At 40.7% G+C, this 25,729-nt stretch overlaps 1 protein-coding gene across 1 annotated transcript; it reads right to left on the reverse strand.

Moving 5' to 3' along the window:
• Nucleotides 1-9,231: 9,231 nt before the first annotated feature.
• f8 (coagulation factor VIII, procoagulant component) lies at nt 9,232-25,432 on the reverse strand. The gene is made up of 27 exons (XM_035162275.2): nt 25,189-25,432; nt 24,808-24,908; nt 24,242-24,364; nt 22,613-22,825; nt 21,804-21,986; nt 21,546-21,649; nt 20,569-20,689; nt 20,192-20,471; nt 19,929-20,094; nt 19,689-19,776; nt 18,507-18,724; nt 18,262-18,403; nt 17,945-18,154; nt 16,485-17,299; nt 16,258-16,400; nt 15,005-15,170; nt 14,512-14,751; nt 14,109-14,337; nt 13,823-14,005; nt 13,220-13,336; nt 12,675-12,746; nt 12,376-12,461; nt 12,098-12,253; nt 11,501-11,645; nt 11,254-11,402; nt 10,209-10,391; nt 9,232-9,816 (listed from the first exon to the last, which is right to left on the reverse strand). Exons 1-27 carry the CDS (start codon nt 25,365-25,367, stop codon nt 9,661-9,663), a joined length of 4,968 nt encoding a protein of 1,655 aa, XP_035018166.1. The 5' UTR covers nt 25,368-25,432; the 3' UTR covers nt 9,232-9,660.
• Between the last annotated feature and the right edge of the window lie 297 nt (nt 25,433-25,729).

The raw sequence follows: 25,729 nt of genomic DNA on the forward strand, positions 1-25,729 counted from the left end.
GATTTAAATGTGTTATTATTATCACTGTGAACTAATAATTTCTTTTTGTGTTGAATATGTCACCTCGTTATCATCCGCTGTTGTTTGGAAAAACACATTTTGGAAGAGACAAGGAATAAAAACAAGACTTTTGAGTTAAAGAAGTAAAAAACTATATAATTCTGCCTTATAGATAAACCAAAACTTGTTGCTACAGTTTAGAGTCAAAACAGCAAAGCCTATAAAACATTTTTCAGATCTTAATGTGACTTTTTACTTCTTATTTTTCTGTTTAGTTTATTGTTATTTTCTGTTCTGAATCTATCTGAAAAAGCTTTGTTACTTAGCTTCAGTAGAGTTAGCCCCAGATTCTGGTCAGAACCAGCTGAGGCTCCTTTTATAACTCTACTGTAGATTCAAATAGAGTAAACTGATATATGTATACCAACATATGTACTTTATACACTTTGGAATGTTCTTTTTTTTTATTAACCATAAACAGTTTTAATATGTTTAATGACTGATTTTTTGGGGTTGTGTTTTAATGATATAATTCAATGACTACTGGAAAAAAAAGATGAACTGCTAGTGAGTTCAGATTTAAACTTGTATCTAAAAGTGAAGGAGCTGGTTGCATGAAGAATGATTCAATACATGTGATTGGTGTTTGCCAGAGTTTTGGGCTTGTGGTCCTGCAACTACTTCACTTCCTGAAGTCTGAACACGAAGTCAAAACCATGGATGTTTGACTTTGACTCCCGAGTTTTTGTTTCAGGAACAGCTAAATCCGTCGTAGAGCCCCTTCTATGTTACCCAACCTACATGTATAATACTAACACTCACTTAGTACTTAGTTACTTTACACTTTTTTATTATTAGGAAGTTTTAGGACTTTTCGTTGTTTTGCCTGACAATCAAAACTCATTTCTCCTCCGGTGCCTGCTGGTGACACACAATACACAGGTCAGAGATAAATAGTGGCACATTCAACACAACAGGCCACACATGAATAAAAACAGGCTTCTATTAAAGGTTCAGTGTGTAGGGTTAAGTGACATCTACTGGTCAGGTTGCATGTTGCAGCTGAATACTGCTTTACACTTTTACCCTCCCCTTGAAAGAGAACCTGTGGTAGCCTTCAGTTGTCATAAAACCTCAAAAGGTGTTTAGTTTGTCCAGTCTGGGCTACTGTAAAAAACATGGCGGCCTCCGTAGACCCACTCCCGATGTAAATATAAAGTATTTAAATACAAAGGGCTCATTCTAGGGTAAATAAATCAACAATTTGTACAGTTTAGATGAATCACACTGGTGAAAACATCACTAAGATTACTTTATATAACATTTCTGCTAATAGATCCCTTTCACCTAAATCTTACACACTGGACCTTTAAACCCTGTCTCAAAGTATGATTTAGTTTCTCGGTTGTTTCATTCTTCTAAAACAAGCGATCGAATGAACAAAAATTAACTTGTTCCACTACAGCGTCATTTCATTTAGCATTAACTTCAGTTTCTTGCTGATAATCTTTCTTTCAGAACCTGACTTCTCCGTTCTAACGCCATTAGGCTTTTCCACTGGCAGGAGAGAAAAAAAAGAAAAACACCACGATTATTCTGCTCTCTGATGTGCCATTTTCACCGCTCCTCTGATCTCAGTCTCTGCTCACTCTCTAACTGCTTTGCTTTTCCTCCAAACCACGCAAGCAGCATGTGACTGCTGAGGGTCTGTACATTATGAGGCTGAGACTTGATTTGCAAAAAAACAAGTCAACACCTCAGAGACGGCCATGGACCACTTCAACCCTCAATATGTTTCTGGTTCTGCTCCCAGCACCATTCATCACTTTACTTAAGTCACATTTTTATCGCTCCTGGTCGCACCTAAATAATGTATAGACCTTTTTATATGCTGTTCTAGAAACCTTGTATTTTTCATGCATATCTGTCATCATCTTGACTGTAGGCGTCGTGTTTTCTCAGCCGTAAATCCCCTGACTTTTGCAGGTGATATATTGTCATTTACATTTGTGCTCGGTCCCGGTGCAACGCTCGGCCCAGGCCTTCCCACAGCCTTATATGTTTAAGTCATATTTCAGTCCAGGGCTCTGCTAAACTTTCCTCCTCTAACCTCCAGTAAGGCCGCTGCAGTTAAACCTCTATTGCCTCTCCTCCCTTCCTAAAGCTATAAGCTTCTGTCCTTGCACCACAAGCTACTATACCTTTTTTGTAAGAATATATATTTCTGTTTCACGTCATTTTACAAAAAAAAATAAAAAAACTTCTAACAAGGCCAGTGGCGTCACACCATCTGAAATCAAGTCATGCTGCTAGAAAAAATGTATGTAATCTGTGTTTTTGTCAAAGTAATTTTGGATCTGTATCATAAAATGGCACATTTTTTCTATTAAACCAACAATAAAGATGTAACATGAAAACAATCCATGTGGTCTTTTGTTGGTTATGTGTTTTCAGTCCTCAACTGCTCCACTTCCACATGAGCTGCTGCAGGCGATCAGGTGTTTTTAGACATGCAGGCACTTTGAGATTAAGTCCAGGCTACTTTAAATGCATAAAAGACTTGTCTCATTCAGAACAGAAATGTAATACTCCGCTGCAGCTGTGCTGGGACACACTGAATGTGTCCTTGAATGTGTGATCTCCTCATTATCACCACAGCAACATGGCTGAGTTTATTCAGGCATCAAGTCCTCTCTTGACTCCCTCTCGCCCTGTTTACCATCAGTAAATCACAGCCACTGATGCTCAGTCTTATATCACACCAGTCCCTGAATCCCTCCCAGGCAGCGGAGCTCTTTATGTGCACACAGGGAACTATCGCATGTGACAAGGCAAAGAATAAATCACTGGCGATAAATAAGCATTAATACAATGAGGAACGATCTTTAACTAGAGATAATACATTAAAGACATAATGTTGAGCCTGAACTCCTTTATTCAACCATTAGACCTCTACTGATTCCTTCTATTTTCAGCGAAGGCTCAGGATTCAGAAACTCTCAGGAAACAAATACCTGTGTATTAGATTAAGAGTATTTTTATTCCAACATAATTCAGAATTATCAGCCTTGAGGATTATTTTATTTAAGCCTGAATTGTTTTTGCATAGACTAAAATACGAACAAGTTCCATATCAGAAAGCAAAAAGCAGTGAAATGATTTCTACAGCCCAGTGAAGCATCACACAGCTTCCTGTATATTTATAGTTGCTTTCAGTTGTTTGGGTACAGATTGTACAAATGCAGGCTTCATTAATTTTACTGTATGTTCGTGAGTGTACATGACAGCCAGTAGGTGTCGCCATACCACTGTTCTGCAATAACTAATGTAACACTGCGGGTTGACCAGTAGGGGTCATCCCCTCCCATCTTTGAGTGAACCATTTTGAATGAACTCATCATAAAGAATCTGAACTTTTACAGGGTGCTGTTCGAGACCGTAAACATCTCATGGAGAGACGTTAGCTTTTAGTTTATATTTAGTTGAGTGACTTTACTGTATGTCTTGTTCTATAGAAAATCTATATAGGAATCTTTCAGCAATAAAATAAAATATCATCAAAAAATCATTAGTTATTTTCAAAAGCATATTATTTATCAAGAACTTCCGATAAAAAGCATCTATATGAATGAAAGATAAGGAATTACGGTAGTGTATTGCTATATGAGCCAATCAAAAGACATAAGACACAAAAAGATTATATACATGAACAGCATATTTTTCCCAACTTGGTTCATATTTTGACAAGAAATACAGTTTGTAATTCATGATATTAAGTCTTTGATGTGGCTAGCGTTATTTTTTTCTGTGGTTGTGAAACTTGCTTTCAGTTTGACTTGTATTGTCACAATAGAAACTAAAATTATGAATTAACCACAGACGCGTAAAACACATTGTCCAAAAATAATTCTATAAGGTTTTAGTTTGAGAAAATTAAATGCATTTTCCGGGTTGGTCACATTACTGTGTTCATCTGTGACTCAGGATGGAGGTTAAACTAACCATGAATAATTCTTAATAAACAGTACATTGTGTCGCAATGCAGGAATCATATTATGAATAATTTCCCAGTAGAAAATTCAAAGTACCCGTAGTTTTATTAATATCACAGTGAAAATGATTTTCCTGTGTACATACTGTAGTTCCATTGTGTAATATAAGTGATGAATGAGGAACAAAACATGTGTAAGCACTGATGTTGTCACTTGAAATGATGTTGTCAATGGCACATGAAGAGAAAACAAGAAGAACAAAAGAGTAGATAAGGTCTTCATCGGTTTGTTCGTTTTATCTCACATCCAGGGGCCTGTGGGTCTTCAGGGGCCTACGGACCACAGCAGGAAGTGACGTGAAGACGGTGATAAAACTGTGGTCATTTTGTTTCTGTTGCGTCACAAGCTTTTCTGTCTTTTCCTGCCTCCTCATGAGAACCGTCCCTAGAATAAAGTCCTGTACACTATTATATCGTATCAGCAGGTTGTGACAAAGAAAAGGGAGGCAATGTCTCACCAGGTTCCACATTCACGGAAGATTATGACAGATCCGTCTCGGTGTTGCAATTTTTACTGTTGACAAATGTGTCAAGTCAGATCTGATTAAGTTTATTTTAATTAATCACAGGGTGGATTATAAATAAAAACAAATCAGTTTACCTCAATGAACAACAGGCATGTTTCTTTGGAAACTGTTTCCAGTATTAAAAAAAACAGCTGTCAAGTGTATACACTTTGAAGAAATTTACACAGAAATGTTGTAATACTGTAACTTCAGCTTCACTCGCAGCAGCAAGCCTGGGCTTCTGAACTTTTGCAAACTGAAAGAAGAAGAAAAAAGAAGAAGAAGAAAAGGGGAAGAAGGAGAACCTGTTTCCCATCAAAGGCTGTTTCTATTCTTATAAACCATTCTTGGGTCATACCAAATTACTTTCTGTGAAAGGTGCTTTACAAATAAACTTGACTTACTGTATCATATATGACGGCTGGAGCTGCCTCTCTCTAGCGTCTGATGTCTGATGTCAGATGATGATGATGATGATGATGATGCTACCCACACATGGTTTCACCTGAAACAACTTGATCAAGCAAATTGTCACCTTTGAACAAAACAGGCAGTTAAAGACATCAACCGATTAATTAATCAACAATGAAAACTAAATTGTTTTGAGTTTAATTTATCAGAAAAACAAGTTTAGTTTCTTTATGTTGTTTTTTTTAAAGAGAAAAATGAAAGCAAACGCTGTTGGTGGTGGGATGTAACAAAGTACATTTACTTCAGGTATCTGTACTTGAGTATATTTTTCATGTATCTGTACATATGTAGAATTATTTCCAGGTACTTTTCACTTTTACTCCACTACATACTGTGTATCAACAAATATCTTTCTACTCCACTACATCTTTTACAATGCATTGCATTACATTTTCACAATGTTTTCATATTTCAAAAAGTAACCAATAACGAAAGAGGAAATGTAGTACTGATCCAATCAGAGCTGGCAGGTAATGTTAGACCCCGCCTCTTGCAGCAGCATCATTAATAGTGAAAACAGATAAATGGATTCAGAATGTAATAAAGTCTTGCATTAGAGAATAGGTTAAATTCAGAAAGTTAATTTTCTCATAACATAACATAAGATATATTTAAAAGCAAGTACTTACATCGTCAATGAAGCAGAAAAGTTAATGGTATGCTTTTACTTTTAATTGATTACATTTCTGTCTATTTATTAGTTGTTTTACTTACTTTTGCCACTTCAGGAATTGCATCCGAAGAAAAGTACACAAATGTGGGTAAGTAAGTGGTAAATAAATAAGACAGAAGACATATTTAAACAGCCAGTCCTGGATAAGAGTACTAATAAGGACAGGCCTATAGTTAGAGGTCACATTATTGCATATCAACGTGTCTTTAAGTTCAACACATGCCAGAGTAAGGAGAGGGTTGATCTAAAGATTAAGTTGGGTTGTGTTTCACATACAAAAAATCCTCAACATGAAATAAGTTAAACCAATAAAAATTTCCAAAACACAAATAAATCAGGAGGGTAAAACAGCAGCAGGTATGCTGGAACTACAGAACACTGCATCACCTCACAACCTGCAGTCCGCTCATCAAGTGAACACGGTCTGTTCAAGTAGTGCAGGGGTATTCAACTAAAATGTAAAGAGGTCCAGTTAGAGAAAGTTTCTTGAAGCAAAGGTCCGGAAGATCATAATGTCTAACTATTTAATGTGATATATTTAAGTAGCCTAGTAGTTCTATCAACATCTGCATGTACTAAATACCTGACTGTCAAATCAAATGAATTCAGTACGATTCAAAAACCTTTTGACAATATTTATTGTCACGTAACATAGAACTGAACATATATGTATGATTGCAGATATGTATAATGTTCTCTCATTAACTAAATAAAAGTAGGGCTGCATTTCAAAATAAGAGAAAATAAATAAAATGTGAAAATTGTGCATGTTCAAATAAAGGGCTTAACTTCAGAAAAATAAAATAAAGGAGCAAAAGCTTGAATTTCCCTTTTTCTGTTTCACATCTTGACTCAAAAGTCTCAACCAATTTTACAGATAATAAATCTCAACACATCTTAACAATTGAACAGTTTTAGAATCACTTTCTTCCCCTCTTATATCCCACTCCCCCACTCGTCTGTTTCTCTCCCTTTCTCCGTCTCACTCCTGTTTCTCAACTTTCTCCGTCTCACTCCTGTTTCTCAACTTTCTCCGTCTCACTCCTCTGTATCTCTACCTGTATCGCTATCTGTCTTTTTCTTTCTACCGTCTTCTCATGTGTAACTTGCCTCTAACTCTCTCATCTGTCTGCACTGTAGAGTCGCAATGTTTACCGCCTGGAATGCGCAGACTTGATTGGCTGAGTGGTATCATGTGGGATGGCTTAACTCGCATGCAATTGGTCTGTGCGTTTCCTCATCCGCTAAACCACTACCGTAAAGACTACAAAAGCTGCACTGATTACAAATAGAAGCGCCCCGTCAGGTTTTAAATCATAACCTTCTGTTTTGGCTGTAGGTCCGGGTCCGTACGGGACGGCTTCTGGGTCCGGACCCGGACCGCGGTCCGCCTGTTAGTGACCTCTGAAGTAGTGGGTCACAGTCATACAACAGCCAAACAGACTGTGTCAGGGTAGAAGCTCAACACAACTGTATATTCAATTCTGCCACAATCTCTTTCAGCCAATCATGCGGTTGCTGTCCAACTTTAAATCCTTTCTCCTCTGTCATCAGTGATCCACTTCCTCCCCCAGTCTTCATCCAAAGCCCGGGACGAGTCCAGCAGATCATTCATCATCATATCAGAATCCCCAACCACCACCAGCGTCTAGACCCTGGGGGGATTCCTGACCTAAGGGTCTAAACGCCAAAAGACTTTCAATATATTGCATCACTTTCTTTTTGTGCATGGCAATAACATTTTTTAAATGTCTCTCCTGATTCTAAAAGATACATGTAAATATATCTAGGAGCAAGTAGGTCTCAGCCACCTAACCGCTGTTTGCTCGCAGGGAGGAGTTACATGCCACATACAGTTAAGACAACAAAAATAGGAAGTACATAAAGAATTCTGAATTGATGATTAAATCCTGTAAAAGCCTCAGTGTGACCCGCAGAGTTCAGTGTCCACAGTCAATGCTCGGCCTGTAACTGTTCTCGTCGTCTCTTTCACACGCTGCAAAGCCACAATTCTTCAGTTGGAGCTGAACACAGGTGCTGTGTCATGTTGCTGAGATAACAGACTGTGTGTTATTGTTTTCAGAGAGATAAAGTGTGACAGCCAGGCATAACGTGCCACTGCTGTGTCAATGTGCCAACACATGTCCTGCCCAGGGTGACTGTGTCCTCCAAACGAAACACACCCCCAGCACCGGAAACTTCCTCAGCTGATAATGAAGTGATAAAGGTCGGGCGGGCCTACAAAAACGCAGCTCATGTTTTCAAGCCTCGCACAGCCGGGGCCCAAAATACACAGCTTAGACACACACGCCCGCCGGCGCCTTGTAGATCTCAATGTTTCCCTTGCAGTCACCTCACAATTTCATCTTCTTCTCGGTTTTCTTCAGCAAATATTTGAACTTGTAGCAGAACAATGTTGGAGCCAAGCTGGTCATTGTTTCTAGCGGGAGGACCTGGTCGAGGAGGATAAGCCGAAATAACAGTGCAGGAAAAATTCGGACTAAAGACAGATGGAGCGAACAAAAAACAGAGATAAAGTGGAAAGAAGGAAGAAAACATAAGACCCTTGATTTATCTATGTAATATTGTTTGAAGCTGTGCATGTTCAAATACCTGAAGTTTTGAAAGCACATATAATAGTTACAGTTATGCTTTTTGAATCTATATTGTTAGTACAGTGCTCATTGTAAACCTGCCTGTTTGGAACGGGCTGTTTGCTCAGCCTGTGTTAAAGCTGCGGAGTTACTTTAGAATTCATTGTCATTAGTGAGTCCTCCTCAAACAGTTATACAATATACTATATACTTTATAAACAGTCTAGGGTGCAAAGTGAAGTTTGTGTTCATCCTACCTGGTTTATCTACAATGAAGATTTTATAGTCAAAGTTTTTCATATAATGAAACAGAATTTTTTAAATTACTGTTCACGTGTGTCGCTTATATATAAGTTTGATATGATTGACTTATCTGCTGTTATATTTTCATGTTCATATTTTCAGAGGTCTGTTAAGCAACTGACACAATTTACAGACCCAAGTCCACCACTCTTCAAAATAAAAGCTCTGTAAACCATCTGTAAATATTAACCATTGCTGCAACAAAATTCTATGAATGTTGTTGCCATGACGTAGTTTAGCATCAGTGTGAATGTCTGTGTCAGTCTGATATGGTGAAATGAAAATGATCAGATCATCTAAATGATCCAGCTAAGACAGATATTATTGGCCGTAGGCTGCAAGTTGCAGACCACTGCTGTAGTTCATCCAGGGGACCTAGAAGAAGACATCTTCAACCTGGACCACAGACTGAGACACACAGCCCCGTCACCGATGAATGCTACAGAGCACTGGTCACTTGAAATTCCTTTTTTATAGTATTGAACGTATCGAATGTCCAAATCGCACCAATTTCGACACTACACTTCCCTGGACCACTCAAAATACACACACCAAGTGTGAAGCTGATAAGATGAACAGTTCACCAGATATGTGTCCCACAGACAGACAGACAGACAGTGAGACTGACAGGCGTTTGTGGAAATAGTAGGTAGATTCATTGTTTATATAAACTCTTATAAAGCAAAAAAAACAAAAAGATATACAACCAGTCAAACTGTTTACATTCTTCTCTAATATTTACACAAGCTTACATTCAAAAAGTTTGATCTGGAGTTCACACAGCCTAAAAGTTTTTATCTTAAAACAAATATCTAAACTATCAACATATACATTTTAATCTCACCTACAATGATAAAACGCCACACCGGCAATAAGGGGAAAATGTAAACAGAGTTGTGGCTACGGGAGAAATAGCTTTTCCAATACAATATTTTATATATAACTTAAGAAGTGCTCATAACAATAAAATCATCACTTGCCAAACACTGAAACAACACAAAAATACAAAAAACACACTGCTGCTAAAATGCCGCTTCAGGCCGGTTGGTGAGATCCGTGGCTTCAGAGCACCTGCTGCGTGTCACAGCCCAGGACCTCCAGACGCAGGGCGATGCAGTTGATCCAGCCGCGCGGGTGGACACGGAGGTAGCGGCCGAACAAGGGGGCATCGAACACTGTGACAGCCTCCTCGTCTGGATCATTGTTTCCTGTGAAGATCTGAGGGTGGACAGAGGAGGAGAGAGAAACGGCAGATGAAGAATTGTAATAAACCAACACTGAAGTCCACAAGTTACCGATGAGCGACAAAAATAAATCTGTAGACTTGTGTATTCAACTGTGAGTTCAACACATGGGGATTTTTGGAAGGCGTGATACTAAGAAGGAAATATTTGTTCTAAAGTTTTATTCATTTCAAGGTTTTTCTGTATCGTGGACTCCCAGCTCCTGAATAGAGTGACTAATCCAGAGTAATGGAAACTGGGAGTCAGGCCTGTGTTAATGATACATTGAAGGAATAAGTGAAATGAGTAAAGAGAATGTTAGTCATTGCACTTTTATGGACTGTTTTTATGGCCGGCAGGAACCAGGATCATGTTAGCTTGGTCTACCTGTTCTTTTTGGGAGCTGTCCTCTAACACGCTGCTCCAGGATTGTCCGTCCTGGCTGACGGTGACCGAGAACTCCGTCACAATCATTTGGGTCAACAGTGATCGTGCTCCTTGGGTTATGACCCCTGTGATGCGTCTGACTTTCCCCAAGTCGACCTGCAGCCACTCATGGGGGTTGTCGTGCTGAGACGAAGTGAACAGAGGAAGCATCGTTAGATCTCAGTAGAGAAAATATTCATATTAAAGAAAACAGATGAACCAGAGTCCAAGAAACCAATAGAACTCAGGGGAAAACAGACTGTAATATAGATGTTGAGAACAATTATATACTTGAATCCTGACTGTGGCTGCTGTAAAAGGATAATAAATGCTCCAAAACCTTTTAGAATAAGTACAAAATACAAACCCTGTGTTAGGGACACTATTCAGATAATAGTTGACCCACAGTGTTTGACGCCTGTCCAATAATCATAAGTGCTCCGTACTGTCTGACGTGTGACTTTTAATAACAGCTCAACAGTCTGACAGAGGGAAAAATCACACCTCTAAAGCTCAGTGCTGCAAAGTGTGAAATCGATAAGCTCCAGACGGGAGGAGAGGAGGAACTGCAACACACAATACCATTTTATTACATAGAGTGAAGACTAACAGAAACAGTTTGTCTTTTGACACTGAGGCAAACAAAAGAAAAGAAGACAGAAAGCTATTTTTGAATGGATTGTTTGACTTTGATTTTAAAGAGCACACCTCCGACTGTGAGATGTGAAACAGATTTCAAACTTTTCAATGGCTTGTAGCTCAGGTTTAATGGACAGATTACAAGTTCAGTTTTTATCAAGCAGCCACTATCTGGAGAAAGGATCCACCTGACAATGACGACATCATGATCCTTGACTGATAGAATAACTTCTCTCACTGCTTTAACTGCAGAACAAGTCATGTTACGCTCATTCAGTCTGTTCAGAGCCAGCCACTTTGGGGAATAATACACTACATGCATGTACAGTAGACATGTATTTGTGAATGTATGTGTGTGTTTGCTCACCACTGGCCTCCAGGCGTTGGCTCTGCCCTCCAGATGGAGCCGGGCAAGACTGGGGCTCCAGATACGCAGCATAGACTTGTGAAATGAGGAGGCACTGAAGCTGCTGTCGGGAATCAGTTTCCTCTGGAGCCCGAGAGGCAGCGAGCAGCCTGATGACAAACACAAACACACACACAGATACACACTGATTTTTTCACTGTAAAATGATCACTTCTAAAAATTGATGTTACTGTTTGGTGAAACTCACTGTTGAGATCGCAGCCCAGCAGCTCCAGTCGGAGAGCAGGCTTTTGCACAAAATTTAATGGCAGAATCCGGACGTAGCGAGCCACAAACGGTGGAGAGAAGTAATTGTTTTTCACCCTGTAGCTGTCCAGGTTGCCGTGAAAGTTCTAAAACACAGCCACACAAACACTTTAACATTTAATACTGCTCAACCAACCATAGTCAAACATATACGTGACCAGCAACAACTTTCAAAACCAACTCATAACTGCTTAACCAGACCTCTGTCTTTGGTTTAAGTACAAAGGAGGTTAAATGTTAAATTTACCAGTAAGTTGCTTACTAGTGCTGATTCATACACAAACAAAGAAACAAACAGATGAAATGTACAGACTGGGAGGTTTATCTTCCTGACAATGGAAATAGATTGTTAGAGTTGCTTCTAAAGATTGCTTCAATGTGGTCTGTTTGTCTGATGTCCTGGGAACTAAATGTTCTCTGACTGTTGTCTTCTAGACTCTGCAGTGCTGCTGAGAAACTAATTTCCTGAAGCATCAACATTGTATTACTGATAGAGATGAAGCCTAATCCTGCTGTGATACCACAGCAGAGGACGTACGTTCTTCTGCCTGGTGCTATTTCCTTTGTAAGTGGTCCAAGTTTCCTGGTCCAAACTGTAGGAGACGGAGAAGATTGTGATGTAGTGGTCCCTCAGCCTTGACCTGACGCCCTGTGTCTGCACGCCATGCAGCAGCATGGGCCTCCGGAGGTCCACCTGACAGCACACACATTACATTACACATCACATTATTGAATTCAGGGCTAGCATTGGTCATGAAGGCACCACAGACTGTGGCTGATAAACAAGGTTACACTGAGACAGACTGTGTGTCTAACCTGTATCCATGACATCTTGTTTTTGCCCATCCAGGCATTGATGTAACCTGACTGATCCAGCCTGGCCAGCCTGGGCTCCCAGTAATCTGGACACATTTATGTAAACATGCTTATAATCACATTTAATGGGACCAATATCCAGGGTTTAATATTTCATAAAGCTGCTGGGGGTGTTTTCATTTTCAGTGCACTGGTAAGCATGTCCTCTCTCTGTGAGTATCTACAAGAATTGAAGGACTTCTTGGTGTGTTTGTATTTGTTAAATGAAAATTAGAAACAAAACATACTAACAGACTTACCTATGTGATCTGATGCTGTAATCTGGGAATCCTCAATTCTTCCTGATTTCATCCCCAGAGGTATAACACAGCCTGCATGTCAGTAAAAGAAAACTCCAGTTGTCAAATTTCCAAGTTGTCATCATTATTACTTACCCAAATTTCCCAGTTTCAGTGGACTTGTTAAATCTTTACAGTGCAGAAAAACACATTGTCTGTTTTGGGGCTTTTTCTGGAAATGATGAAACGTGCTTCAATGTAAGTTTACCCAAGATATTTGGCCTGAACTTGTGGAAAATCATCATTAAAGAGCCCTGTACATTCAGCAAGTAGTCTAGTTTATATTGTAATTAGTTCCAAATATCTATAGCTCTGTCCGAAGCTACATGAAGCTGTTGTACTAATTACAATAGTAACAAGGAGAACAACCACTGTCATTTCTGGATCCACTAATACAGCTACAAACAATTCCAATCACAATAAATCCATCATAATAGCCTAATTTAATACATTATAACTCCAATTACCTTATGAACAATATATACATATGTGACACGTGTACCTACGTGGATTATACACCAGTAGTTTCGCCCTCATGCCAGCCAGCTGATAGTCTCCTATGGTGCACTCCACCAGCCACGTGCCGACTGTAGGGGGCCTCATCTCCACTGTGCCAAACACTCCTGGACGGTGAGGAAGAAGTAGGTGACGGAGAACAGATAAAATGAATAAAATACTTGAGACAGTGTATAATGAATTGATCAAAAAAAGGCTAGAAATACAGGGCTTTTTTATATAACATAACCATGAAGAAACAAACTAGAATAAGCTAAAATCTTCACTTATGTAGTTTGATTTTCGTTGCTCATAAAATTCTCCACAGGGGTTCAGAATATTTGAATATAGAATTATATGTTAAATTTTCAAACATACAATAGATTCTGTGGAATTAAACTACTTTATAATAACGACAATATAGATTGTAGGGCATTGATAATCTGATATGAAAAGAGAGAACCTGCTGAGGTTGATGCTGACAATGAAACTCAAAATGCAGACAAAGACAACACACTATATGACAGAGACATACAAAGTCTGACAGAGTGTAGGATGGAGGGTTCATGTATAAATGTAATAACCTATACATATCAAAGTGAATGTGTATTTACCAGGGAAGAGGTTGTAGACACCCATGCGATGTTCCTGTTCAGTGTGAAGGGTGAAAGGTAAACCATGGAAGTGCACGGCGTGGTACTCCCCGTCACTTCCTACATTCAGCAGGTGCCACCTCGCTCTCTGGTGCTGGGCGACCAACAGACCAGGAAGTGTCTCAGCCACGTAACCATTTATAGCTACAGAGAAAAGAAATCATTGGCATTATAGAAAAACAAGCCAAAACAAGTTGGTGGGCTAATTAAGACCCAACACCAACAATCAACCTTATTGTCTCATTACCTGCAAACTTGTTGTTGATGTGGTACCAGGGGTCGTCTGTGTTGACCTGACAGGGGGGGGCACAGTGCCGCTGCAGATTCTCCTCCAGGTACCAGCTTTTAGTTTCGTCGAAGGTGTGGAAGAGCAGGGCGAACTCTTGGATGTCTGGCTGTGTTTGCTGACCGTTGAGGAGGGTGCCAGGCTTACAGATCACCAGCGGACCCATCAGACCTGAGTGAAGGTCCTTCTCCTGGACATGGAAGGAAATATGTTCAATATAACCATTTGAATACAGCAGTTACAAGTTTCTTTAGCAAAAAAAAAAAGTAACAGTGATAGACGAAACAGAAAAATATGGCATTCCCAGCTCCGTGCTGCATGTCCATTACAGATTTGAAGGCTGCAGGTGTAGACTCATACAGACCTTGTCCACGGTGGAGTAGTAAGCTCCTGTCTTGCAGTCAAACTCAGTGTCGGTGGGCCCTTGTTTCTTGGTTACTCTCCAGTTGTAGGCCCGCACCTCACCAGGGGCCACAGGCTCTCCTGGGACCCCAGGTGGATTAGAGGAGGAAGGGGTTTGTGCTATGCTGGCCCCCTGGCTAAGGTCATACACTCCCTGGAGGTGAAATGAGTAAGGCCTGGATGCCTTGTTTTTAAAGATCACCTTGAATAAGATAAAGAGGGAAATTATGTCAAACACTCATGTAAAGAGAGGTTTTGTTTTCCAAAATGCAGAGGCACAAACAGCTAAATCATCAACACTAGCTTTATTTCACAATTCAATTGTTTCATGAAACGTCAACATTGTTTAAGTATTTCTAACGTTTGATGACAGATTGTAAAAGAGGACATAGCGACAGAAAACTTGTATTTATTTGTTCATCATTTCATTTTACTTGGGCTAAAGCATCACTCACAGTGACAAGATCATTGATCTCAGCTCTGATGAAAGGTCCCATGATTCCCAGGTGTTGTTGAAGCTCTCCTCTGCTAACGGGATGGAGGAAGTCTTTACCCTTGTAGGCCCGAAACACCACCTTCTTATACTCGGGCAGGAACTTCCTCATCCCTCGACGCATCTCTCTAAAGGGAGAGTCAATACTGATGCTTTAACACCGATATATTACCTCTGAATCAATTCATGCTCTTTGACGTATTTTAGCTCAATATGCAGTTACTTAAAAAATGATTTAGTTTCAAATAATTCAACTTTCGTCCATCTACGCTACACTGCTTATGTGTCCTATCATTTTAGCTAAAAAAAAAAAGCTTTTTCCACGTGCTTCCAGTTAAGATAAGCTGATCTTGTGGTTAGCTTCGAGCTGGTAGAGATTCACCTTCAAACTGTATTTAGTGAACAGACGTGAGAGTTTTGGTGACCTTCTAATCTAACTCTAACAAATAAGTGTGTAACTAACAGACTAAGTCTTCTTTCAGACATGCACAGAAGTCCAGGATGTATGTGAGAACGCAAATGTCTGCGTCCGTCGTTCAGAATATTCAGCAGAACTTTTCCTGCCAGCCCACTGGACATCTGTCCGGAAGAATGTCTGAATTAGCCCATGTGAAAATACAGCAGAAAATATCCACAGCGAGTGAGTGGGCGTGTTGATGAAGTTTCTAACATGCGACGGGTGCAGGACTGGAAGAATACAAATATGTCAGGATGAAAAAGAGGTGCCATACATGTAGAAGATGCCGACAACTTTGTCAATTTGGAAAGACAACAAGTTTCGAGAGCTTTTGGTAATAACTGCAGACGGCAGTGTTGATATGCTGTAAACAAAAACAGTCTGCTTTCCCCAGCAGAATTTATACATCATGTCCTGCCCAGGGGCCACCTCTCACCTGAATGCTCTGGAAATGTTACTTTTGCTAACACGTCTGCTCCAGAAATCTCCTCTAACCCTAACCCTAGCTCTGTTGTTTATATGTTTAAAGGCAAACTTGATATGAATGAAGCTCAGCGTAAGTTCAGTCAGGAAGACTTAACAGCTTTTTGATCAGCTGATTGTGGGCATTTCTATATGGCCAATCAGATTCTGCCACGGTCTCTTCGAGCCAATCATGTGGCTGCTGTCAAACTTTAAATCCCTTCTCCTCTCTTCCTCAGTGAGTCGTCACTCAGTGATGCTGATGTAACCCACCTCCTGATTGACTTGATATGTACCTGGGTTTGATGAGCTGATGTGGTTTTCTGATGCCATAGTCCCAATTGATCTCCTCTGCAGCGATGTAGTAAGTACGATATCTGGTCCCTCCAGAGCGTGGGTCTACGTGATCTGAGGCAAAGATATTGGATGTGCTGTTCGCCTACAAAAAATATTGACATTGCTATAGGTGAGGTGGGAGACTTTGGACTTTATAAATGTACAAGAGACATGTAGAAAATAGTACCTGATCGCCGTAGTCATCATATTCTAGAGACAGATCTATCTGTGTTTCGTTGTTGTCAGCAGTGTAGTTGTATTCCAGGAATGGCAGATCCACTCTTAATTGCCCAGGCTCGGACTGGATTAGGTTTTTCCAAACAAAGTTGTTATCCATTTCCTCTGAAGTGCTTGGCTCCACAGCTACGACCTTCTTTGTCAGTGAGATCTCGTTACTCTCTTCAAGCTCCTCCTTTGGCCCAATCTCTTCACTTGGCATGTCACTCCTTCCCTGAGAGTTTACCTCTGCACCAGTGTCCGTGATGTTTCCCACAATCCCTCCACCATCCTCTGAGGCTCCAGAGCCGATGTCTCCATTTGTCCAGTTTCCTTCGGCCTGTCTTCTCTGTCGGCCACCTCCTGTTTTTCCAGGTGCAGTCTGATTAGTAACTGTCCACTCCTCATCTCTCTCTAGTTCCTTCAAGATGTCCAGTGGGACTCCTCCCTCTGTTTTTTGTCCTCGTGCTGATGTTACTGTGACTCTCTTCAGCTGACATATTGCCTGTTCCTCAGTGTGGGTTACATTTTGTCCTGTAGAGTTTCCTGACTGAGTGCTGTTATCATCGAGGGGTTTCTTGCACACCTTCACCAAAACTGTGTGATTTTCAGGTCTACTGCCTCTTGGCAGCAGATTTAACTGATCAATATAGTCAAAGATATCGTCTGCATCTTCATCTCGATCAACGTGTGGGAGGCCTCCACTGTTGCAAGGGAGAACGCTGTAACTGATGCTCATCCCTCGGCTCTTCAGGTTGCCATCAAAAGCGCTGATCTCCCACTCACCTGAGAGAAGAGACAGGAAAAGATTAATATGACTTGAGTACAGACCCACAGAGGTTAAGAAACCTCCCACTAGCCAGTAAGTACTGAAGAAGGCTGTTGGATGATCGGTTAAACATCTTCAAGAAACACAAGCAAGTCTAGTTGCCTATGGAGACCTGTACAACCCCTGAAGATCAAAACCTGTTGTTTTCATGTGAGACAATCATGGCCATTTCTTAGTAGAAAGAACAGTAGCATATACACCTTGATATTTGCCAACCAATACAGTCTATGTTGTCAAAGCTGGGAAGAGGCATTCATTTTCAATGCTCTAAAAATGTGAATAAGCAAAGATGATTCATCACATTTGTCTTTGGCTCACAGAAGAGGAACTTTGGGTTTTTTGAGGAATAGGATTCTTTCATCATGCTTCCACCAGGGGTTTCAAAGAATGCACAATGTTATGACATTTTGTGCATTACCACCAATCATACATCAGTGGAATTGTGTGATTCTATTGGCAAGAATGTGTATCATCAGTGTGCACATGGACATGTACAAAATGCTGATCCACTCATAAAAACATTGCTCGGTGTCATTACAGTTGTTATTAGCTCCGATTTGGTCACTCAGACTGGTTGGATTTCTACATGTTCAAAACCTCACCTATTAGCTCAGTCTCCATGGGAATGGTCATGCCAGTCATGGGGAACAGGGTGAGGACAGACTGGTAGAGGCCTTGGTACTGAAACAGGTTTCCCGTGAAGTAAACGGACAGGAAGTCGCTCTGGGTGCCCACACTGGCCACGTGCCAGAAGGTGACATCAGTCTGACACATGACAAACTGACGCCCACTGAACATGATGCCATTCACACCTGGAAGAGGAGGGACAACACAAGTAGTTCTGACTCTGTGTGTTGAAAACTGATATTTATTCCACTGAAAATTCTCAAGAAGAAACAAACATACAACGTGAACTCACTGTAAATGACGTTGGAGTCGTACACTTCAGGGTTGGTGATGTTCGAGTTCTGTTTGGAGTTCTCCATGTTTTCATTAAAGTACCAACTTCTGTTCTCATCAAACACAGCAAATATCAAGCTCCACTCTTTATCCGGGCCCAACTGTGTGTAACAAGAGATCCAGTAAAAGAGACACAAGATATTAAGTCACATTTTGACAAGATGTTTTTCAAATAATTTTACATTATTTGCAGATTCTTCTCACCAGGCGTCCTCTGGTGTCGATAGCATTATACTTGCAGATGAGCAGGGTGCCCACAAGCCCCGATACTAAGTCCCTCTCCGGTGAGACGGTGCTCTGATACAGTTGGGACAGACACTGGGGGTCCCCCTCCAAAGGCCCGTCATCTGTTGTTAGCCCCCAAATGTAGCCAAATGTTCCGTTGGGGGGGACACCCATAGAGCGCAAGTCCTTCTCTGCATCTGTTCAATAGGAGGAAATTAGATCTAATTGTGATGTTGGGAGTTTTGAGGTGTTGCAGCAGAAAACAGCAGAATAATGAGTCCAACAGAGAACACTAAAGACAATGTGATAAACATAATGTGATGATAAGATTATACAGCACAAAAGTTTTAGTAGCAGGATTACAAGCTTTAATATAACTATCATCACAGATCATAACATAATAATAATGCAACATTTCTTAAGTTGTAACTTTAAAACGTGATCTTTAATCATTGTAGACATTTTCTTAGCTTAACATTCAAATCTTTAATAATATTTGGTGTTTTAAGTTTTTGCCATCAGAAATTAGATAATTCCAGAGGAAATGAACGTTTTTTCTTTGTGTTCTTTCACCAATTTCATCCCATTTGAACTTTTTTTTAATTCATGCAGAGTGGCTACGAAATAATAATTGTTCTCTTATCTTAGCATATGATAATATTAAATAATATTTTTTTTGTTTTGTCTTTGCACAAAACGTGAAAATATGTGTTTTGATTTATCTTGAGGCCATGAACACAAATGAACTTGTCAAATGAATGTGTTTGGCTTGACTGTTAGCTCTTGTGCTTTAATAGACGAGCAGCATCACTGGTTACAAAAGTGTGTGTTTGGATGTCAGTTGGCAAGAACGTTGTTTACATGTACAAACTGTTGGGGATTGGTTTGTTAATTTGTGATGGCGAGGTGTGGGGTCAATAATCCCTACAGCTCAATATGGCTGTGGTTCTCCAGAGAAGCCAACCCCACTGTTTAAGCGGTCCAATCAAACCCTTGAACCATTTGAAAATCCCTCTTGAAATGATATCTCTCCATATATTAATTTTCATTAAGAAATACACAACATTAACTGAGCTCAGGATGTTCAAGATGTCTTTTAAACCAGTCAAATTAGAGATAAGTTAGGATTGCCTGTTGGTTTATGTCTGTGTTTAATCTCACCGTTGGTGGTTCTCTGCTGTGGAAAGATCTTGGTGAGGCCATTGGGGTAGATATTGTAGGAGCGACTGGCCAGGTTTCTGAAGATGATCTGGAGACACAATTGAAACCAAATATCAGATCAATCCAAAGTCATGCAAAGAACTTTCAAGTTTGTTTTCTTCTACAATCAGCTTTTCTTTTGTTTTGCCTCATATTTTTCATTCACATAATTCCCATGTTTTCCTGAACTGACTCACTCACATGGAACTGGTCGTTGACTTTTCCTTTCAGAAGTGGACCTAGTAGATTCTTGTCAGGATTTTTCCTTTTAGTGAAAGATGCGTCTGTGTATTCGACATACGCCACCTTCTTATACTTGTAACCCAGGTGATGAGGAGACGCAGGCAAATATCCAGACTGCAACTCACTGATGAGACCAAGAAAGGAGACAAGAACTTCCCTCACAAACAATTCAAATCAGCTCAGCGACTCACTCCCTGATCTTCCTCCTCCATTGTTCTGACCTGTCTGTGGGTTTGAGGTGAGGAGCATAGTCCCAGGTGACCTCCTCAGCGGCGATATAATGCGTCCAGGTAACAGACACCTGTCCTCTGCCGGATCTCCCTCGCGCTTTTGGCCTCTTGGGCTGAAAGCTGATGGTGTTGAACATATTTCCATAGTCCTCCTCGTAGTAGTCTTCGCTGCTGTCCCCGTAATCCTTGTGTTTGACGTTACGCAGGTCAGGCCCCGGCAGAGTGACGGGTTCGGGGCATTTCTCCACCGTGAACAAGGCGTTCATACCATCTGGGGGGGGCAGCAGTGCACCATGACAACTGCAGTTATGACTCAGATTGAAGAGATAAAACACATTTTTGTCAGAGTAACAGATGTTTGTTGTTACCGTGGCGATGAGCATGTATCTGACAGCTGATAAGGAAGCTGCCTATTGTAGCGGCTTTCATTTTGGCTGTGATGAAGGTCATGGGAGTCACCTCCATCATCACTTTACGATGAGTCAACACCTGGAGAATCGAAGCAGAGGCACTTAAATTAGAGGCACTAGTCAACACAGTTTGTTAAAAAACATGAAAAACATAAATTAGAAAGTGGTTTCTGAAAATAAAAATGCAATAAATGGCTATTTTTCAAACAAGAATTAAACTGAGTATAGAAAAACCAATTAACAATTACACTGTCTGCTATGCTGCATACTTTAGATTGTATATTATATTATAGAAGCCTACTATTCCACTGCAACAACATTTCTGAAGTCAAGGTCACATTCAACACAGTGCTTGATACTTTTGGTAAGTCTGTTTTTAAGCTATTTGAGCATCACTTACTTTACTCACTGCTTAATAGGTGTTGCTTCTCACCTTGAAAAGTGAACATGTACCTCTGCCAAGAAGGTTATGTTTTCGTCCACATTTGTTTTTCTGTTTGCTTATATGTGAATTAGCAGGATGGATTACCAAGGAACGTTTTTGAAGGATGCGCTATGGGGTCAGGGAAGAACTCATTCCATTTGAATGCCGATCCAAATCAAGGGATGGATCCAGGATTGTTTTCTCACTTTCTTTAACATTGTGAGGGTGTTTTTCAACATTTTCACTGATTTACCAGAGGAAAGTTCATGGATCTTGCACATTTAGTGAACTGATATGTATGAGTGTGTGAAATTTGATGCAGCTTGACTGAATTTAAGCGTCCTGTTGCGCCTTGGCAGCGGTGTGTGCTCTACTGAATGCAATTCTTGTTAAGATTTTGCCTGTATCTTTTTTTCATTTTGAAAATACAGCATTTTAAAAAAAAATCTGCTCCAATGACTTCTTAGCAGCTGTTATCTGTGACTGACTTTTTGGTGACGACTTGAATTACCTGCAGCGAGTGATGCTGAAACTGAATGGAGTGGATTTCTGGTGCTGTGCCCACTCCAATCAAATGCCAAAACACATGATTACGGCCCTGGCACATTGTCAGACCTACACAGACACACACACACAGGGGGAGAGAAAATGAGGCCAAATTCCAGTGCAGACCACATTCAACACAGCCACTCATACACCCAGCACGGTGTTAGCAACACTTAACATTACAACACGACTTCATGGAACAAACTCCAGTCTGGTGCATTACCAGGTAACGTGGAGTTGACATATCCATTGATGGTGTGGTATTCCTTCCTGCCGTAGCTCCTCTTGAATTTCTCTCTGCTGATCCTCTCTCCTACCTCTCCGTACCAGCTCTTTGTCTCATCGAACACAGCAAACATTAGGACGAACGCTGGATTTATCCTCAGGCCGTTGTCTGTGAGGGCACCTGAGGAAAGATACACACGATGCAAGCATAAAACATAATGGTGAATGGACTGTGTTTGCATAGTGATTTTCCAGTCTTATCAACCTCTCAAAAAAACATTCACACATGGTTAGGCACAGTTGTCAGAGGCAGTTTGAAGTTCTTGCCAAAGGACTCCATTTGACTAACTTAGCCAAATGGCACTTCAGTGGGAAATTGTGTCTGTGATTGTTTGAAGGGGAACTGATTTATTTAATGTTGCAACTTCATAACCTTCCACAAGTGAATTTCCCCGATGTGTGGATAAATAAAGTTCTATCTAATCTATCTAATCTAATAAAGCTGAAGGACGCACAAGAGACAGGTTTAAAAAAGAAGACGAGCAGCAGAGGCCAGGATGAGGCTTGTAGTTTAACCTCTTAAAAGAACACTGGATCCTGCATTTCAACAACTCAACAACATCTGATGACAGACTAGTAAATGTCTGTGTTCTTCAAATTCAGCCACCTCCCCCAGTAATGCAGGCTTTCAAATGTGAAGTTATCAATCTGAAATCTTTATTTTCATCACAAGTCGTTGGAAAGCTCCTTCCAGAAGGGGCTGGGTGTTTCTCTCTGTGAGTCTCTTTTGCTCCACAAAATACTGACTTGATTTGCAGATGAGCAGGGCACCGATGAGTCCCGAGTTGACGTCTCGCACTGCGTCCACCTGGGATGAGTAGGAGTAAGTGAGGCAGTCGGGGTCGCTGCCGGTGGGTCCGTCTTTGGGGCTGATGTCCCACACGTACTCATAGTATCCTCCTGGAGAGACGGCGTCATCCTCCTTCTCCTGACCCGCTGTGGAGTCATCATACCCGGCTCCTGGAGAGAGGAGACACAATGTGACTCATCTGTATTCATTCAGAGGTAGAAGAGAAAAATATTGTCCCTGGAGGATGACATTTTAGTTTAATCCTCTTTGAGGTAAAGTATGCAAACCAGTACAGCCAATTGTCTCCTTTAAATCAATCAAGCTGAACCAAATTTCACACACTCATTAGATACTGTTTTTTTTCATTAAGATCTATGAATCATTCTTAGAGAGACGTTAAAAATCTCGCAATGTTAAAGAACATTGCGAGATCCGCCCTGATCCAGTTCGGCACCAAAATTGAATGGGTTTTCCCCTGACCCACATCACATCCTCACATCCACCGAGTTCGGTGATCCGAGGTGATCCATCCAGTTGTTTTGGTGTTATCATGCCAAAAAACCAACAAACGCACAGGTGAAAACATAAAGTAAAAAGTATATTATAAATTCTATCAATCACTAAATCGCAATTGAAAAGAAAAAGTGTTTTTTGTTGTTTTCAAGCGTGTTAATTTCATTTGTTTAAAATTGCAATTCAAGCTATGTTATTGTTTCAGGAATAAAGTGTATGCTGCTGCCAGGGGAAAGCTCTGACATAACGTGCAACGATGACTTAAATCAGACACGTGCGGGCACACACACACACACACACACACACACACACACAACTAACTACCCTCTCTTCACCTGTGATCCGATTGAGATTAGATTCATGAAGCTTTATTCCTGGACGTGATGGGAGCAGCTTTTCAGATTATGATAAACTCTGTTATAAGAATCTAACCGGTGACAGGAAGACATGAGCTGTTTTATAGGAACTGACTGACTCTTCATCTACAGCAGCATTAGGACGAACGCCAGCGCCTGCTGTGAGGGGGATTAACCATTAAAAGCTTCTCCCATCAGGGATACTAAATCATTACCTAGTTGGTGGTCAGGAAGCATGTAATGGAAACGCATAAAATTATGAACGTTAACCTCATTGGATTTCTGTGAGTGTGGGTTTTGTGCCGATTTTTTTTTCTGCTGTAAAAACAGTTTGGCTCTAACTTGCTGCACACACAAGATAATGATAACCGTTGACCGCTGCAGCTTCTAAAGAATTAGAATTAAAGAAACCGTTTGACTGTCATCATAATGTTAGTTTCTTGCAGGAATTAGATCGAAGGTTCTAACTAAAATTCTATTTAAGTCACATGTTCACTGGAACGTTACGCTAATAGGCTTCTGTGGTTTTTCCATTGTCCTGTTGTAGGGAGTTCATACAAGAAAAAAACTAATATGAGTCAAAAAGTTGAGTCAGATTGTTGCTCACTCTTTGACCGAGAAGAACAGAATGCTTCTGACTAAAGTACAGTGTGTGATCTCACACAGTTTAAAGATTCATGAGACGACAGTGACCAGTTCTCTCAGTTCTCCCAGTACCTTCAGCCTGTTTCCAGTAGGTGATCCCCAGAGGGCTGATGCTGTACGGCTGAGAGGCCAGGTTTTTGAAGTGAACCACCACCCTGTCACCGGCCTTGGCCATGATCACAGGGCCTTGAATACCTGCAACCAACAGACACAACTTACTTTAAGAATTCACAATAAGAAGAACGAGGAGAATAAGGGCAAGAAGAAGAAGAAACATAATCTGAATCAGAATATAAACTATCAACATTTGTTTAGTGCTGGACGATATGGAAACTTATATCAAGATAAACATGTTCATATCAGTTGATATCGATAATTATCACAATAAATGTCACATTATTCTTTCTTTTAAGTTACAAGACTGGTTTTCAATCCAAAGTAAAAGTTTTGATAAATAACAGCAAAACATTTGACAAATCTGAGGTATATATGTGGCACCTCCTCAGGCTTCGTGTGTTCAGAAATACTGGGTTAACTGTTTACTGGCCATTGACGGACGATTATCTATCTCATCTACATGTGATAATGACACAGAGCGAGGACAGAAGAAGGGTGGCCCACGTGTGGAGGAGACCTACCTGTCCACGCTGCTCTGGGTTTGGGGACAGTGTATTTGGCGTCTGTGTACTCCCTGTAAACTGCCTTGATGTATTTCTGAGGAATGTCTCCGGATCTCCCTCTGAAAAATAAAAAACAAAGTGAAAACAACTCCAAAGTAATAATGATAATAATAATAAAGTCATTATTATAATAAAAATAATATAATTATTATTATTATTATTATTCTAAACAATTGTCATTAAGTTCAGTTGACAAAATTTAAACCGTTTTCTAAGAAAAACGTTGTATTTTAACTAAAGCAACTGGATTTAATACATTTACACTTAATTGAACTGTTTTGTCAACTTGTAACACTGAGTTGTAGAAGGACGGATTGAGTTCAAGAGAGAAGTGCTCACCTCTGGTCGGAGTCCCCATCTTCCAGGTAGATATAATCCCAGCCGATCTCCACAGCAGCGATGAAATACTCCTTCACTTCGGAGGGTGGCTGCGTCGGAGGCTGCGGCTGCGGCTGCGGAGCTCGTCCGGCGGAGGCGCAGATGAGCGGCAGCAGCAGCAACAGAAGAGTCGCAGTCATCGCGGGGTGATCAGCGGTCAACTACACGAGCAGGAGCCTGGGTGTGGAGGTCCTGCTGCGGGGCGGCAGGCTTTAAAGGCCGGTGGAGAGAGGGAGGGGAGCAGGGAAACTGGAGGCGTGTGTGTGTGTGTGTGTTTAGATTAGATGACCCGGGGGAGACAGGACATCTCACCAGAGCTCCAGAATAATGAGCTAATAAAACCCATGATCACATGAAACAAGGATGATTTCACATGTAACTGTTGGCTCCATAAATGTTACTTAATCCTGTTCGTATAGTTGGAAGCCATTCATGAAAATAACACGTGGGGCTGCTGGTTGTGAAAATAAACTCGGGTGTGATCCTGTTCCCATGAGTCACT

This window comes from Hippoglossus stenolepis, chromosome 7 (genome assembly GCF_022539355.2).
Source record: "Hippoglossus stenolepis isolate QCI-W04-F060 chromosome 7, HSTE1.2, whole genome shotgun sequence".
NCBI classification, from domain to species: domain Eukaryota; kingdom Metazoa; phylum Chordata; class Actinopteri; order Pleuronectiformes; family Pleuronectidae; genus Hippoglossus; species Hippoglossus stenolepis.